The sequence below is a fragment of the Phacochoerus africanus genome, chromosome 4, assembly GCF_016906955.1.
Source record: "Phacochoerus africanus isolate WHEZ1 chromosome 4, ROS_Pafr_v1, whole genome shotgun sequence".
Classification (NCBI taxonomy): Eukaryota; Metazoa; Chordata; class Mammalia; order Artiodactyla; family Suidae; genus Phacochoerus; species Phacochoerus africanus.
In genome coordinates, this window is record NC_062547.1 from 53,947,237 (window position 1) to 53,962,398 (window position 15,162).

Consider the following 15,162-nt stretch of genomic DNA (forward strand, 5'->3'; position numbering starts at 1 on the left):
AAATTTTAGACTATGGAGGGAATGCTGGGTCCTAAACTTAGGCTGTATTACAAGCTCTGTGTCCCAACACCTGAGCTAGGATGTGAGTCTAGGCAGAATTATTTAATCTGTAAAAGGAGAAAATAAAGTGTGTAAGTACCTTATATGCTTTTTAGGAGATAGAATATGTAAAGCAATAAAACAATTGCCAGGAGGCTGCCAGCATCATATATGATTTTATATTATTCTGTCACTATTGTTAATAATTCCTCAAGTTAAATATGCACTAATTTTGAACTCTGGCAATTAGATAGAGAAGAACACGAGTAAAGAGGCAAGCCAAGTTTCTTGAGTGGTATAAGCAGAATTCTCTTGTCTGTCTGGTGTCCTCAGAAGTCTGTCTAGTGTTGCTTGGTAACAGTGGCTCCCATTTATCAAAGTGCAACAGAGATTTGCCCAGTGCCTCTCACTCATACTCCTGCTCTCCCTTCATTTGTTCAGCAAACAGCTCTGAGGGCTTCACATTCCTGGTTACTGCATTGGTCCTTGCTCCACTTTGACCATAAATAGAGTTTCCTCCACAGGTACATTTTGGGTTTATCGGACAGTTTTTAAATGTTGCGCAGAGTTCAGTTTTCATCTGAAAATGTAGGTAGATGTCAACATAAATATTATATTTTAATGCAATGTGTCACAGCTTTGTTAGATATTTATATTAAGGCATCAACTTCATTTTCAGTGTTGTCTACTGACTTATCACCCCAGAACTTGGCACTGTTAATAAATTGAATATTTCAATTAGTCTCTAGGATCATTATAAGAGTAGAAAATATATTTGAAACTGGAAATTCTTCTTGAACTATTCCTGCAATGTAAACACTTCTAAGCTCTTCCCCAGAAGGGAAGCCAATATTCTCTTCCTGTTGGTAAGTTCTTATAAAATTTAACATTTAACATGTCATAAATTGAAAAGTTACAATGTTTTAATATCCCTAAGACAAATTGTAGAATAAGCTATTACTGATTCACTTAAGAAAGGCCAGTTGTATTTTTGCCTTCTATTTTTCTTATTTATTTTGCATCTCTTTTAAAATTCTAATTTAAATCACATCTATACAATATTTCTCCCTGAATAGACTGACTATGACTTACTTCAGTGTAACCAACTTAAATTTTTCTTTGATTTGTCTTTAGTGGCCAACAAAGATATAGTCTGTGAGTAGCAAGATAGAAGACAGAGCATTAAATTGGAGGCAGGATCATCTCATTATTGTTAAGTTTTCCTCTCTGCACCTCTGTTTCCATGAAAAATTGATTACTATAGACAATCAACTGCAAAATTATGAAAACCTTGTCTTGTAAATGACCTTTAATTTATTTTTATGGCTGTTTAATTTCTTTTTATTTCATTTTTAAAGTTTGATTGAAGTATAGTTGATTTATAATATTGCAATAATTTCACACTCAAGTGATTCACTTATACACATAGACACATCCATTCTTATTTAGAACTGACAGCGATATCTTAAATGTTAATTCTTTTCCTTGATATTTAGAATGAATCATAGGATCTATATGGAGATAAACATGCTGTTGCATGTACTAGACTAGATGTTATTCTCCATAAAGATCTGCTTAGCTAGGGTTAAAATAAGAAATATATATTCTATATTTATTTATAGTTATATGTCCATATTTTATAAATATGTTTATATAGGGGTTTTCCATTTTTATAGAAATTCTGAGACTATATGCATTGTAGTCTTGGACTATGGAAATTATCAAATCCAAATTTATATAAGTATGAATATATATATATATTAAATCTGCAAGCAACACATCTCATGTTATAAAACAATTACAGTAACAGTGATCACTTACATAGAATTCTGCATAATAATTATGTAGTTATTAGAACTTTAAGCTAACAATATATGTGCTTATGCATCTGTAACTGGTAATGTTCTAAGAACTTTCATATTTTGCCTCATATAATACTAACAATATCAGAACTCAAACATTATTACACTTTTTCAAAAGTAAGAGTGGAGAGAAGAATGGTGGATAGAGGATAATTTGGACCCATAGCTATAGTGAATTTGCAGAGTGAACTCCTCAATCACTGCACTTGGGATATCCAAAGGGTTAGTAATTGTTGAGGATTCAACCTGCTTGTGTGCCATGTTGGTTCCCTGCACATGGCCACAGAGCCTCACACACAGCCTGAACCTACAGGCAAAGTGTGTTCAAACCTTTGGTATGGATTTTTCCCAAATTATGTTTTTTACTTTCTAATTTATTCCTATCTGGAATACATTTCGAAGAATTCTTAACATTCTATTGGGTTCTTCAAACGAAGAGGTTGACTAAATTCTGACTTCTATAACAAAAATTACAGAAATAAGGGCATTGATTTACCTTTATTTCAATAATTTAATTTTATGTTTGTGATTCTGAAAATTTCTATACTTGATAAAAAATATCATCAAGAAATCTAATGACCTTGTACTTTGGCAAAATTAACTATTTTCAAAAACAACACTTTGGAGCCACTATTATGAATTACCTGTGTTCTAGTAAATTTTTTGAATTACAGATATCTTGTAATCCTCATATTTACAGTCCCAGGGCATTTCCTTCTATTAGCTTAAAAGGCATATTGTGCATACCACACACACACACACACACACACACACACACACACACACACACTCCAGGTGGTCATATTCCATGAGTGATTTATTAATCCCAAAACTCTCTTTGGTGGCCTAGGTGAAACCTCATGGACAACTCCACCTCGGTGGCCAACCACACCGGGCAGATGGATTTCATCCTAGTGGGGTTCTTCCGTCAGTCCAAGCACCCAGCTCTCCTTTGTGCAGTCATTTTTGTGATTTTCCTGATGGCCTTGTCTGGGAATAGCATCTTGATCCTTCTGATTCATTCTACTGCCCATCTCCACACCCCCATGTACTTTTTCATCAGCCAGTTGTCTCTCATGGATGTGATGTACATTTCTGTCACTGTGCCCAAGATGCTCATGGACCAGGTCATGGGCATGAATAAAATCTCAGCCCCTGAATGTGGAATGCAGATGTTTCTCTACTTGACACTTGGAGGTTCAGAATTTTTCCTTCTGGCTGCTATGGCCTATGACCGCTATGTGGCCATATGCCATCCACTCCACTATTCTATTCTCATGAATCATAAGGTGTGTCTCCTCTTGGTGTCTGGCTGCTGGTTCCTGGGATCAGTGGATGGCTTTATGCTCACACCAGTTACCATGACCTTCCCTTTCTGCAGATCACGGGCGATCCATCATTTCTTCTGTGAGGTCCCTGCTGTAATGAAGCTTTCCTGTTCAGACACATCCCTCTATGAGACCCTCATGTACATATGCTGTGTCCTCATGCTCCTCATCCCTGTCATGATCATTTCAAGCTCCTATTATTTCATTCTCCTCACCATCCACAGAATGAACTCAGCAGAAGGCCGGAAGAAGGCCTTCACCACCTGTTCTTCCCACATGACTGTAGTTATCCTCTTCTATGGGGCTGCTATCTACACCTACATGCTCCCCAGCTCCTATCATACCCCTGAGAAGGACATGGTTGTATCTGTCTTTTATACCATACTCACTCCTTTGATAAACCCTCTGATATATAGCCTTAGGAATAAGGATGTCACAGGGGCACTAAGCAAAATGTTTAATGTGGAATCTCCCAGAAAACTCTAAAAACTTTTTGTATTAAGCGTTTATTTTCTTTCATTCTACGTATCAAAAATGTATAGTTTTATGCCAATGTTATTCTTCATATTCTCATACAATGATATATTATCCCACATTTATCTCTTTTGGTAGGTTCTTCCTTTTACTGGAAAGTTTTTCAGGTTTATATTCATTATATTATTTATTCATTATTTATTTATTCATTTTCATTGTACCCATGTTATATTCTTCTGAAGTTGATAACTTCACTGTGATTATGTGAGAAGATATTCATAGTTTTAGGAAATATGTAATAAAATATAGGAAAAAATGTGCAACTGAAGAGTGTGAGAGGTGATGAAGCAAAAGGGTTAAATTTTAACAAGTAAACCTAGGTAAATAATATATATGTTAATTGTATTGTAATTATTTTATACTAATTGTTAATAATACTTGAAGTTATTTTAAAACAAAAGGTAAATTGTCAGATTTTTTTCCTTTTTTCTTTATGATGTTCTTCTTGGTGGCAGTGTAAGTGACATATTTTGGAAATGCCCTTGTTAACATTGCTGATCTTTACTGCAACAATCCAGTCTTCTGCCTACTTTCATATAGGGCTACTTTGTTCTTCATGTGCCAGTGCTGCAAGCATGACCTGATATTATCTATCTAAAATCATTAATACCTTATGGTAGATTGGGTATACAAGACCCGTAAAGCACTGTGTGAAAATTATTAATCCCATGTGGAAGGGGGGTTTAGCAAAAATTCACTGCTGACCTTTGAAATACTTATTATATAAGCAAGTAGAGGAAGAACATCAAATTTTTAATCATTCATTTTTTTCCAATGAAAGTTGCTTATGCTATACTGTAATTTAGAAATAGCTAAAGTTAGTTTTAAATCTAAAATGAAACATGGCTCTTATATCTAAGAAATTTGGGAGCTGTAGGTATAGTTTGTGAAAATAATTGTAATAAAACATTCAAATTGTTTTGCTGTTCATGGAGAAAGCATACAGGTCACAAGGACACATGAGTTTCACCTCTGACATGTTAGTTCAGCCAAACAAAGGGGGACTGAGAAAAAGCCTGGGAACTCAGTGTTGAAAGATAACTAGGATGTTAAACTCATATTAGTAAAAGTGACTGGCACAGGGAGACCTGCACATGGAACTGATGCATGGAAAAGGAAAAGTATGAGTAAAGGTCAGGTGGTTGGCCAAGGAGGCAAGGTCAATATTCAAATGACATCTCCATTCCTGTTTCATTTCATAGTCTCATTTCTTGTCCTTTGTGACCTAGGTTTGAAAAAATCAGCAGTAAAATGATTTTATTTGCATTTTAAAATTGTTAAAACTGTGGTAATTAATTAGAAAAGTGCAAGACTAGATGTGAAGGTGAACGAGGATCATGAGCTGAATGGTGCCAATGTAAGTGGAAGGACCATACACCATAACCAAGGGGAATAGTGCTGGGCATTTGTGGTACGTCAGGCCTTCTTGAATCTGTTCCATAAAATCAAAAACTAATTGGCTTTTATATCAATTTTCAATAGATGCTGTCAATTTGTGTATCATCAGATGGTTTGAAAAATACAGAATCTCATTTCCGTTTCTCTTTTCCTTATTTGCATACCGACCTGTAAAATAAGGTTCTTGCAGGATTTGGGGAAACAAAGTTGGAAAATAAGTTTAATATTTTTATTCTAGTCAAAGGGAATGAATAGAATATGTACTTTAACATTTAAAGGAAATTAGGAATGTATGTATCACCTATTCAATTTTCTGGTTCACACATTTAATGGTTGCATTGAAGACACCCTAGGCATTGAAACAATCAAAAAAAAAACCAAAGAACAAAACAAGAAAAAAATGTAGTAAGAAAGCATATTCTTAAAAAAAGATGTTTTTTACTCCATCTCAAGCAAAAAATAAATATTTATACTAAAATATTTTTAGAATAATGAAATATTAAAAAATAAAATGTTAAAAATATTTATTTAGCTCTTCTGCCCATTTCTTTCTTTTTTTTTCTTTTTTGTCTTTTTAGGGCCACGCCTGGGGCATATGGTAGTTTCAAGGCTAAGTGTCAAATCAGAGCTGTAGCCACTGGCCTATGCTATAGGCATAGCAACATGGGATCCAAGCCATGTCTACAACCTACCACACCAGATCCTTAAATGATGGTGCAAGGCCTGGGATCGAACCCACATCCTCATGGATACTAGTTGGTTTCATTACCACTACACAACCATGGGAAATTCCTTTTGCCCATTTTTTATTGTGTAAATTTTTTATGATTTTTATTTTTTCGATTATAGTTTATTTACAAAGTTCTGTCAATTTCTGCTGTACAGTGAAGTGACCTAGATATTCATATATATGTATATAAGTATACACATTCTTTTTCTCGCATTATCCTCCACCATATTCCATTGCAAGTGACTATATATAATTCCTTGTGCTATACAGCAGGTCTCATTGCTTATCTACCTCAAATGCAATAGTTTCCATCTACTAACCCCATACTCCTACTACATCCCACTCTGTTCCCCTCCCCCTTGGCAACACTGTTCTACAAGTCCATCAGTTTGTTTATTTTCTGTAGATGGCTTTATTTATGCCATATATTAGCTTACAGATATAAGTGATAGCATATGGTATTTGTCTTTCTCTTTCTGACTTATTTCACTTAGTTTGACAGTCTCTAGTTCCATCCATGCTGCTGCAAATGTCATTATTTCGTTCTTTTTATGGCTGAGTTGTATTCCACATCTTCTTAATCCATTCATCTTTCAAAGGACATTTAGGTTGCTTCCATGTCTTGGCTATTGTCAATAGTGCTTCATTGAACATATGGGTGCATGCATCTTTTTCAAAGAAAGTTTTGTCCAGTTATATGACAAACTTTGGAATTGCTGGATCATATATTTAGTTTCCTGAGGTACCTCCATACTGTTTTCCATAGTAGTTGTATTAAGTTATATTCCTGAAAACAGTGTGTGGGGGGGCATTTTTCACAGCACCCTATTCAGTGCTTGTTATTTATTGACTTGTTAAAGATGGCCATTCAGACTGATGTGAGGTTTTGATTGGCATTTCTCTACAAATTATTGATGTTGAGCATTTTTCATGTGCCTGTTGGCCATCTGTATATCTCTTTGGAGAAATATCTATTCAGGTGTTCTGGCCATTTTTTTTTTATTGGATTGCTGGTTTTTTGGCTGTTGAATTATATATGTTGTTTCTGTATTTTAGAGATTAAGACATTATCAGTTGCATCTTTTGAAACTATTTTCTGCCATTCTTCAGGTTGTCTTATTTACAGGTTCCTTTGCTATGCAAAATCTTGCTAGTTTGATTAGGTCCCATTGATTTAATTTTTTTTTTATTTCTGTTGCCTTGGGAGACTGACCTAAGGACAAATTTGTAATGTTGATGCAAGAGGATGTTTTGCCTATGTTCTCTTCTAAGTTTGATTGTGTCTTGTCTTATGTTTAAGTCTTTTAGCCATTTTGAGTTTATTTTTGTAAGTGGTGTGAGGATGTGTTCTAGTTTCATTGATTTACATGTGGCTGTCCAGTTTTGCCATCCCCACTTGCTGAAGAGTCTCTTTTCTCATTTTATATTCTTGCCTCCTTTGTTGAAGATTAATTGACCCTGGATGCCTGGGTTTATTTCTGGGTTCTCTATTCTATTCCATTGGTCTGCATGTCTGTTTTTGTACCAGTACCATACTCTCTTGATTACTGTAACTTAATGAAGATTGGGAGAATTATACCTCCTGCTTTGTTTTTATTCCTCAGGATTGCTTTGGCAATGCTGGGTCTTTCATGTTTTCATATAAATTTTTGAATTGTTTTATCTAGTTCTGTGAAAAATATCACAGGTAATTTGATAGAGATTGCATCAAATCTCTATATTCTTTGGGTACTATGGCCATTTTTACAATAATAATTCCTCCAGTACAGGAGCATGGAATATCCTTCCATTTCTTTGAATCCTCTTTAATTTCCTTGATTAATATTTTACAGTTTTCAGCATATAAGTCTTTCATCTCTTTGTCCAGTTTATTCCTAGGTATTTAATTTTTTGGGGGTGCAATTTTAAAAGGTATTTTATTTTTATATTCCTTTCTAATATTTCATTGTTATTATGCAAAAATGCAACTAATTCTTGAATGTTCATCTTGTATCCTTCTGCTTTGCTGAATTCATTGATCAGTTCAAGTAGTATTTATGTGGAGTTCTTAGGGTGTTTTATATATAGTATCATACCATCTATCATCTGCATACAGTGACAATTTTACCTCTTCTCTTCCAATTTGGATAGCTTTTATTTCTTTTGTTTATCTGATTGTTGAGGCTAGGACTTCCAGTACTATGTTGAATAACAGTGGTGAGATTGGGTATCCTTGTCTTGTACCAGATTTTAGCCAGAAGTCTTTCAGTTTCTCTCCACTGAGTATTATATTGGCCATGGGTTTGCCATAAATAGCTTTGATTATGTTAAAGTATATTCCCTCTTTGGTAAGAGTTTTTATCAAGAATGCATGTTGTATTTTGTCAAATGTTTTTTTCTGCATCTATTGAGATGATCATGTGGTTTTTGACTTTTCTTAATGTGGTGTATGACACTGATTGATTTTCATATGTTGAACCATCCTTGTGAACCTGGGATAAATCGGATGTGGTCGTGGCATATGATCTTTTTTAAAATGTTGGATTCAGTTTGCTAATTTTTTTTTTGAGAATTTTTGTGTCTATATTCATCAAAATATTGGCCTATAATTTTTCTTTTTGATAATATCTTTGGTTTGGGTATTACGGTGATGGTGGCCTTATAGAATGTCTTTGGAGTGTTCCTACTTTAACATTTTGTAAATGTTTAAAACTAATGGGTATAAGTTTTCTTTGTATGTTTGCTAGAATTCACCTGTGAAGCTATCTGGTCCTGGGCCTTTGTTTGCAGAGAGTGTTTTTATGACATATTAAATTTCATTTATAATGATAAGTCTGTTCAATTGATCTATTTCTTGATTCGGTTTTGTCAGGCTGTCTCTAGGAAGTTGTCTATTTCTTCCAGGTTGTCAAATTTGTTGGCATATAGTTTTTCATAATATCCTCTGATTTTTTTTTGCATTTCTGCATTATCTATTGAGATTTCTCCTTTTTCATTTCTTATTTTATTTGTTTTTTTTTCTCCTCTTCTTTGTGAGTCTGGCCAGAGGTTTGTCAATTTTGTTTTCCCTTTCAAAATACCAGCTCTTGGATTTATTGATTTTTTTCTATTGTTTTTTTGAGTATCTATTTTATTTATTTCCTCACAGATCTTTATAATTTTCTTCCTTCTGTTAACTTTAGGTTATGTTTGTTCTTTTTCTAATTCTTTCAGATGGTAGGTTAAGTTGATGATTTGAAATTTTTCCTCTTTTCTGAGGAAGACCTCTATTGCTATGAACTTGAATCTAAGCCCTGCTTTTGTGGCATCCCATAGATTTTGAATAGTTGTGTTTTCATTATTATTTGTCTAGAGGTATTTTTTAGTTTCTTTTTGATTTCCTAATTGGCCCATTCATTTTTTAGTAGCATGTTGTTTATTCTCCCTGTAGTCATTTTTCCCCCCATTTCTTTTCCTGTGGTTTATTTCTAGTTTCATGCCACTGTGGTCTGAGAAGATACTTGAAATAATTTCTATACTCTCAAATTTGTTGAGGTTAGTTTTATGCCCCAGTATATGGTCAACCCTTGAGAATGTTTCATGTACACTTGAAAAGAATGTATATTCTGATTTTTTTTGGATATAATGTCCTGAAAATGTCTAACTTTTCCATTGTGTCATTTAGGATCTCTGTTGCCTTATTGCTATTCTGTCTAGAGAATACATTCATTGATGTACATGGGATGTTAAATTCTCCTATTATTATTGTACTCCCATATATTTATCCTTTTATGTCTGTTAGTATTTGTTGTACATATCTGGTTATCCTATATTAGGTGTATATATAAATATATATATATACATATGTACACATATATATGATTGTAATATACTCTTCTTGAATGAGTCCTTTTATTATTAAGTAGTTTCCCTCTTTCTTTCATGCTCTTCTTTTTTTTTTTTTTGCTTTTTAAGGCTGCACCTGTGGCATAAGGAAGTTTCCAGGCTAGGGGTCAAATTGGAGCTATAGCTCCCTGCCTATGCCACAACAACTTCAATATGGGATCCAAACTGTGTCTGAAACATACTTCACAGCTCATGGTAATTCTGGATCCCCAACCCCCTGAATGTTAGGGTTCATTAACCACTAAGCCAAGAAGGAAACTCCCAGTGTCTATTTTAAAATCTTTTTTTTCTGATTTGAGTATTGCAAATCCCACTTTCCTGTTTTTTTCAATTTTCATAGAATTTCTTTTTCCATCTCCTTACTTTCAATTTATAAGTATCTTTTGCTTTAAGGTGAGTCTCTTATAGACACCATGTTTTAGGCTCTTCCTTTTTTATCCAATCTGCCACACTATGTATTTTGATTGGGGCATTCTTTCCACTGACATTTAAGGTGATTATTGATATGTTGGTATTTATTGCCATTTTAAACCTTTTTTTCCAGTTCATTCTATGTTTCTCCTTTGTTCCTTCCTTTTTTTTAGATAAGACAATTTCCTTTTATTTTATGTTTGTGTCCTCTTCTTTTTAGTTTTTTTGAATTTAATGTTTGGTTTTGGTTTGCTTTTTTCCTGCTTTTCAAGTATGTTTACCCCTTCAAATATCTGTTCATTTTAACCTAATAGTCATATAGGCTCAAACACATTCTAAAAAAGAGTCTATATTTTCTTACTTTCTTTCCCCTTATTTTATGATTTTGAAATCCTTTTTTAACATCTTCATGTTTGTCCTTTTGCTGTTCCTTGTGTTTACCATCACATTTACAATAAATATATATGTATTTCTTTCCTTTTAGATCTGTATACTGGCTTATTTAAGTGATTGCTTTCCATCTGAGTTTTCTGTGATCCTATTTATTCTTACTTCTTTTTTACTTAGAGAATTCCTTTCAGTATTTCTCTTAGAATGGGTTTAGTTTTGCTGTACACTTTTAGTTTTTGTTTGTTGGAGAAATTCTTTATTTATACTTCTATTTTAAATGATACTCTTGATGGGTAGAGTATTATAGGCTGCATTTTTTTTCCTGTTATAACTTGGAATATATCTCGCCACTCTCTTCTGTCCTTTAGTGTATGTAGAGAAATCAGCCAATAGGCTTATTGGGGTTCCCTTATAATTAATGCTTTGTTTTGCTGTCTTTTGAACCCTTCCTTTATCTTTAACTTTTGCCATTTTTATTATAATATGTCTTTGTGTGTGCCTGTTTGGGTTCCACTTGTTTGGGGCCCTCTGTGCTTGCTGTATCTTAATATCTGTTTTGTTAGATTTGGAAAGTTTTCAGACATAATTTCTTCTAATATATTTTCAATACACTTTTCTTCTTCTCCTCCTGGAATCTCTACTACGCATAGATTGTCCCTCTTTATATTATCCCTTAGATTTTATATTGCTTTTATTTTTTTATTTGATTTTCTTTCTGTTATCCTGATTGGGTGATTTCCATTATTCTATCTTCCAAGTCACTAATTTCTTCCTCTGAATTATTCAGTCTGCTCTTTAATGCTTTTAAATCAGTGTGCATCTCTGCAAATTAATTCCTAATTTTTCTTTGACTCTTTCTTTTATTTTCTAGTTCCTTTCTAAACTAATCTGCATTACTGTTTATATCTGCTCTTAATTCCTTCATATTCACCCTTAATTCCTTCAGTATTTTCACTATCTCCTTTTTTTTTTTTACCTCATTGTCTATTAGACAACAGAGGTCGATTTCATTTTTTCCTGCTTCAGGTGAATTCTCCCATTCTTTTAACTGGAATGGTTCCTGAACCTCTACATTTTATTTATATTTTTCTTATTCTGTGAGTTTAAGGAAACCAACTACTGTATTCTTGGAGGCCTATTTCTATGCAAGAGTACCCCTTTGTATTTTGTAGGGGTTTATCCTTTATTTATGATGAAGAATTTGTGTATTTGCCATATCTTTCCTCAGTGTGATCAGGCTGTTATCTCCTTAATATAGTGCTTCTTGTGGTTACAGGGAAAGTAGGTAATGGGCAGAACTAGCAGTCAGTGTCTCATTGCTGGGCTCTTGTAGCAGCAAGGACCCTCTAGAAGGTCATGCAGGCTGATCTTATTTGCAGGGCCCTGGGAAGTGGTAAGAGCCTCGGACAGATTTCACCTGTGCCTGGAGCAGTTCACAGTGGCTGAGGTACAGTGTCTGAGTTCCCAGGGGAGAGAGAGCAACAACAGCTGGTGTTCAGAAACAATACCCTCCTCTGTGGTGCCCTCTGAGGTGACTGGGGCCACAAGTGGTGCCTGTTCATTGAGCTCTAGTGGTGGTGGGCCACACCCACCTCTGGAGTCAGAGATAAATGCAGCGGTTTGCCCCTGCCACCTATAGACCTCAGAAAAATCACCCCATCTCAATTAGCCCACACAGTATATTCTGCACAGGCTGCTTATGTTTGCAGGATCCTGGGAAGTGACAGTGATCAGGCATGTGTAGGCAGTGCCCAGAGCATTTGGCAGTGGAAGCAGCAGTATGGGTGTGTTTCCAGGGTAGTGAGAGCAATAATGGGTGGTTCCCCATTGCAGTGCCCTCTTCTTTGCTGAACTCAGTGGTGACTGGGGGCCATAGGTGGAGCATGTCCAGATACCCATAGTGGTGGTGGGCCAAATTCCCCTCTGTTCCAGAAATGACTGCTGTTTCTGAGATGATTGCTGTTGTCTGTCCCCACTGCCTGAGATCATATAAGAGGTGCTGCATCAGCCTTAGCCCACAGAAGAGACACCCAGTCTCCCATAGCCTGAGCAAATGGTGCCTGTGCCAGAGGTGCCTGTCCTCTGGGTTTCTGCATGCATGTGCAGGGAAAGATTCCTATGGCAGTCTGTCCCTCCTCCTCTTGTCCTCCCTAGCAATGGCACCTTGCTTCTCCTGGGCACCCAGAACTCCTTCCAGATTCCCTCAGCTGTGACATTCCCTTCCCAGCCCATGATGCACCACTCCCTAGCCCCTCAGTCTGTCACCACACAGCCAACCCTAGTCCTCTCCCTGGAACTGACCTCCATATCCTGATTCTCAGCCCCCTGCCCCTGCCCAAGTTTATTAGTCTATGGTGCTTAGGGTGGTGGTGCAGATGATCTGTGCAGCTCTCATTCTGCTTTGCCCTCCTCAAACCAGCTGCTGTGCTTTTCTCAGAGACTTAGAAGTCCCTCCATCTTGGCTGATCTCCCTGTCAGTTAGGTGTCTTCCCAGGGTGTGGGTTCCTTTCCTCTTTAACAGCTCCCTCTCAGGAGTGCTAGTCCATCCTGATTCCTTTTTTCTCTCTCTTTTTTTCCTTTTGTTCTACCTTGTCTTGTGGATGGTTTCTTGGCCTTTTTGGAGGATTAAGGTCTTCTGCTAGCATTCAGTAGTTGTTCTGTGTGAATTGTTCTAAACGTAGATTTTTTTTTTTTGGGTTGCTCCCTCGACATATGGAGATTCCCAGGCTAGGGATCCAACTGGGGCTATGGCTGCTGACCTATGCCACAACCACAGCAATGCAGGATCTGAGCCATGTTTGCAACTTACACCACAGCTCACAGCAATACTGGAGCCTTAACCCACTGAGCAAGGCCAGGGATCAAACCCACAAACTCATGGCTCCTAGTCGGATTTGTTTCTGCTGTGCCACAATTGGAACTCCTAGATTTTTTTTTAATATGTGTGGGAAAAGGTGAGCCTCACATCTCACTCCTCTGTCATCTTTATCCTGTCTCCCCAGCATTCTTTTTAATGGCTAAAATATGAACACAATATATGTACTCTTCAACAGATTGCATAAATAAACTATAACATAGTCGGAAAACTATATACTCTATAGCACTGAAAATGAATAAATCCATGATGCAGCAACTTGGATATATTTTTAAAATGTAATGGTAAGCATTTCTAAAAGAAAGTTACAAAAAATGTAAATGATATTATCCATCCATAATTAAACTGAATCATTTGGCATCTTTAGGTATATGTAAACCAGTAATAAATCTATAAATAAAAACAAAAAAAATATTATAAAATTCAGGACAGGGAGTTCCCATCATGGCACAGTGGTTAATGAATACGACTAGTAACCATGAGGTTGCAGTTTCAGTCCCTGGCCTTGCTCAGTGGGTTGCTTCAATACCTGGCATTGCCATGAGCTGCTGTGAGCTGTGGTGTAGGTCACAGTCATGGCTCAGATCCCGTGTTGCTGTTGCTCTGGTGTAGGCTGGTGGCTACAGCTCCAATTTGACCCCTAGCCTGGGAACCTCCATATGCCATGAGAGTGGCCCATAAATGGCAAAAAAAAAAGACAAAAAAAATTTCAGGATAGTGCCTACCTGGAAGGCAGGAGGTGATGCTGAATAAACATGTTGATGACTTCCAGGCACCAAAAGAGTTCTACTTCTACATGTGGGAGATGCGTTTGCTCTGATTAGTGTACAAGGAGATTTGAATTATAAATTGTTGAGTTATTACCACCTGCAACAGATATCTGATCTTACCATCAAGGGTAAACAGGTATTCCCATGACTGTTGCATGTCAATAGACTAAAAGTGATTTCTTTACATAGTACATCAGCTGAATATTTTTGCTTCTTTTTAAATTACCTTTCAGTGCACAAATAGAACGTGTCTAAATTTGATAATAATTCCAACAATCAGGAAAAAAGGAAATACTTGAAAATAAGTGACATTTTCTAGAGGAAGATGAATTTTAGTTTTAGAAATTACTGTGATTACAATACATAAATGAAGAAGCTAAAATTTGAATTACTCTTAAATATATTCTATAATCTTACATCTCCATTAATTTTTCTTCCCTTGCTTAACATTTCAATATATTTAACTATTCCTTGCACAATGAAGCTTCTTAAGCAGAACCAACATGTGCATCAGAGCAGAGAGTGTCCATCCTGTCTGTGGATATCAGCTCAGTGTGAAAAACTTGTGCAGAGTGGAGGGCAAGACGGGTATAGACCTTGTACAATATGGGAATTAGATGTACATACCTGGTGTTCAAAGAAAAATGCTTAGGGTGGAGACTTCCTAAAGGAAGAAGGAAGCTCAGGGTACAGAACTGGTGTAGGCTAGCAGTTCAAGAGTGTGCTATTTGGTTCCCTTCACAAACCTGAGGCAAAGTCTAAGACATTGAATGTAGTAAATGTAGAATAATGATTTTTATAAGAAATTTTTTAAAAAGCTACAGATGGGAGTTCCCGTCATGGCACAGTGGTTAACAAATCTGACTAGGAACCGTGAGGTTGCGGGTTCGATCCCTGGCCTTGCTCAGTGGGTTAACGATCCGGTGTTGCCTTGAGCTGTGGTGTGGGTCACATACACAGC

At 36.0% G+C, this 15,162-nt stretch overlaps 1 protein-coding gene across 1 annotated transcript; it reads left to right on the forward strand.

The window, feature by feature from the left end:
• The first annotated feature begins 2,761 nt into the window (after window positions 1-2,761).
• LOC125124532 (olfactory receptor 2T29-like) lies at window positions 2,762-3,715 on the forward strand. The gene has a single exon (XM_047774619.1). The coding sequence runs from the start codon at window positions 2,762-2,764 to the stop codon at window positions 3,713-3,715; it is 954 nt and encodes a 317-aa protein (XP_047630575.1).
• The last annotated feature ends 11,447 nt before the right edge of the window (window positions 3,716-15,162 follow it).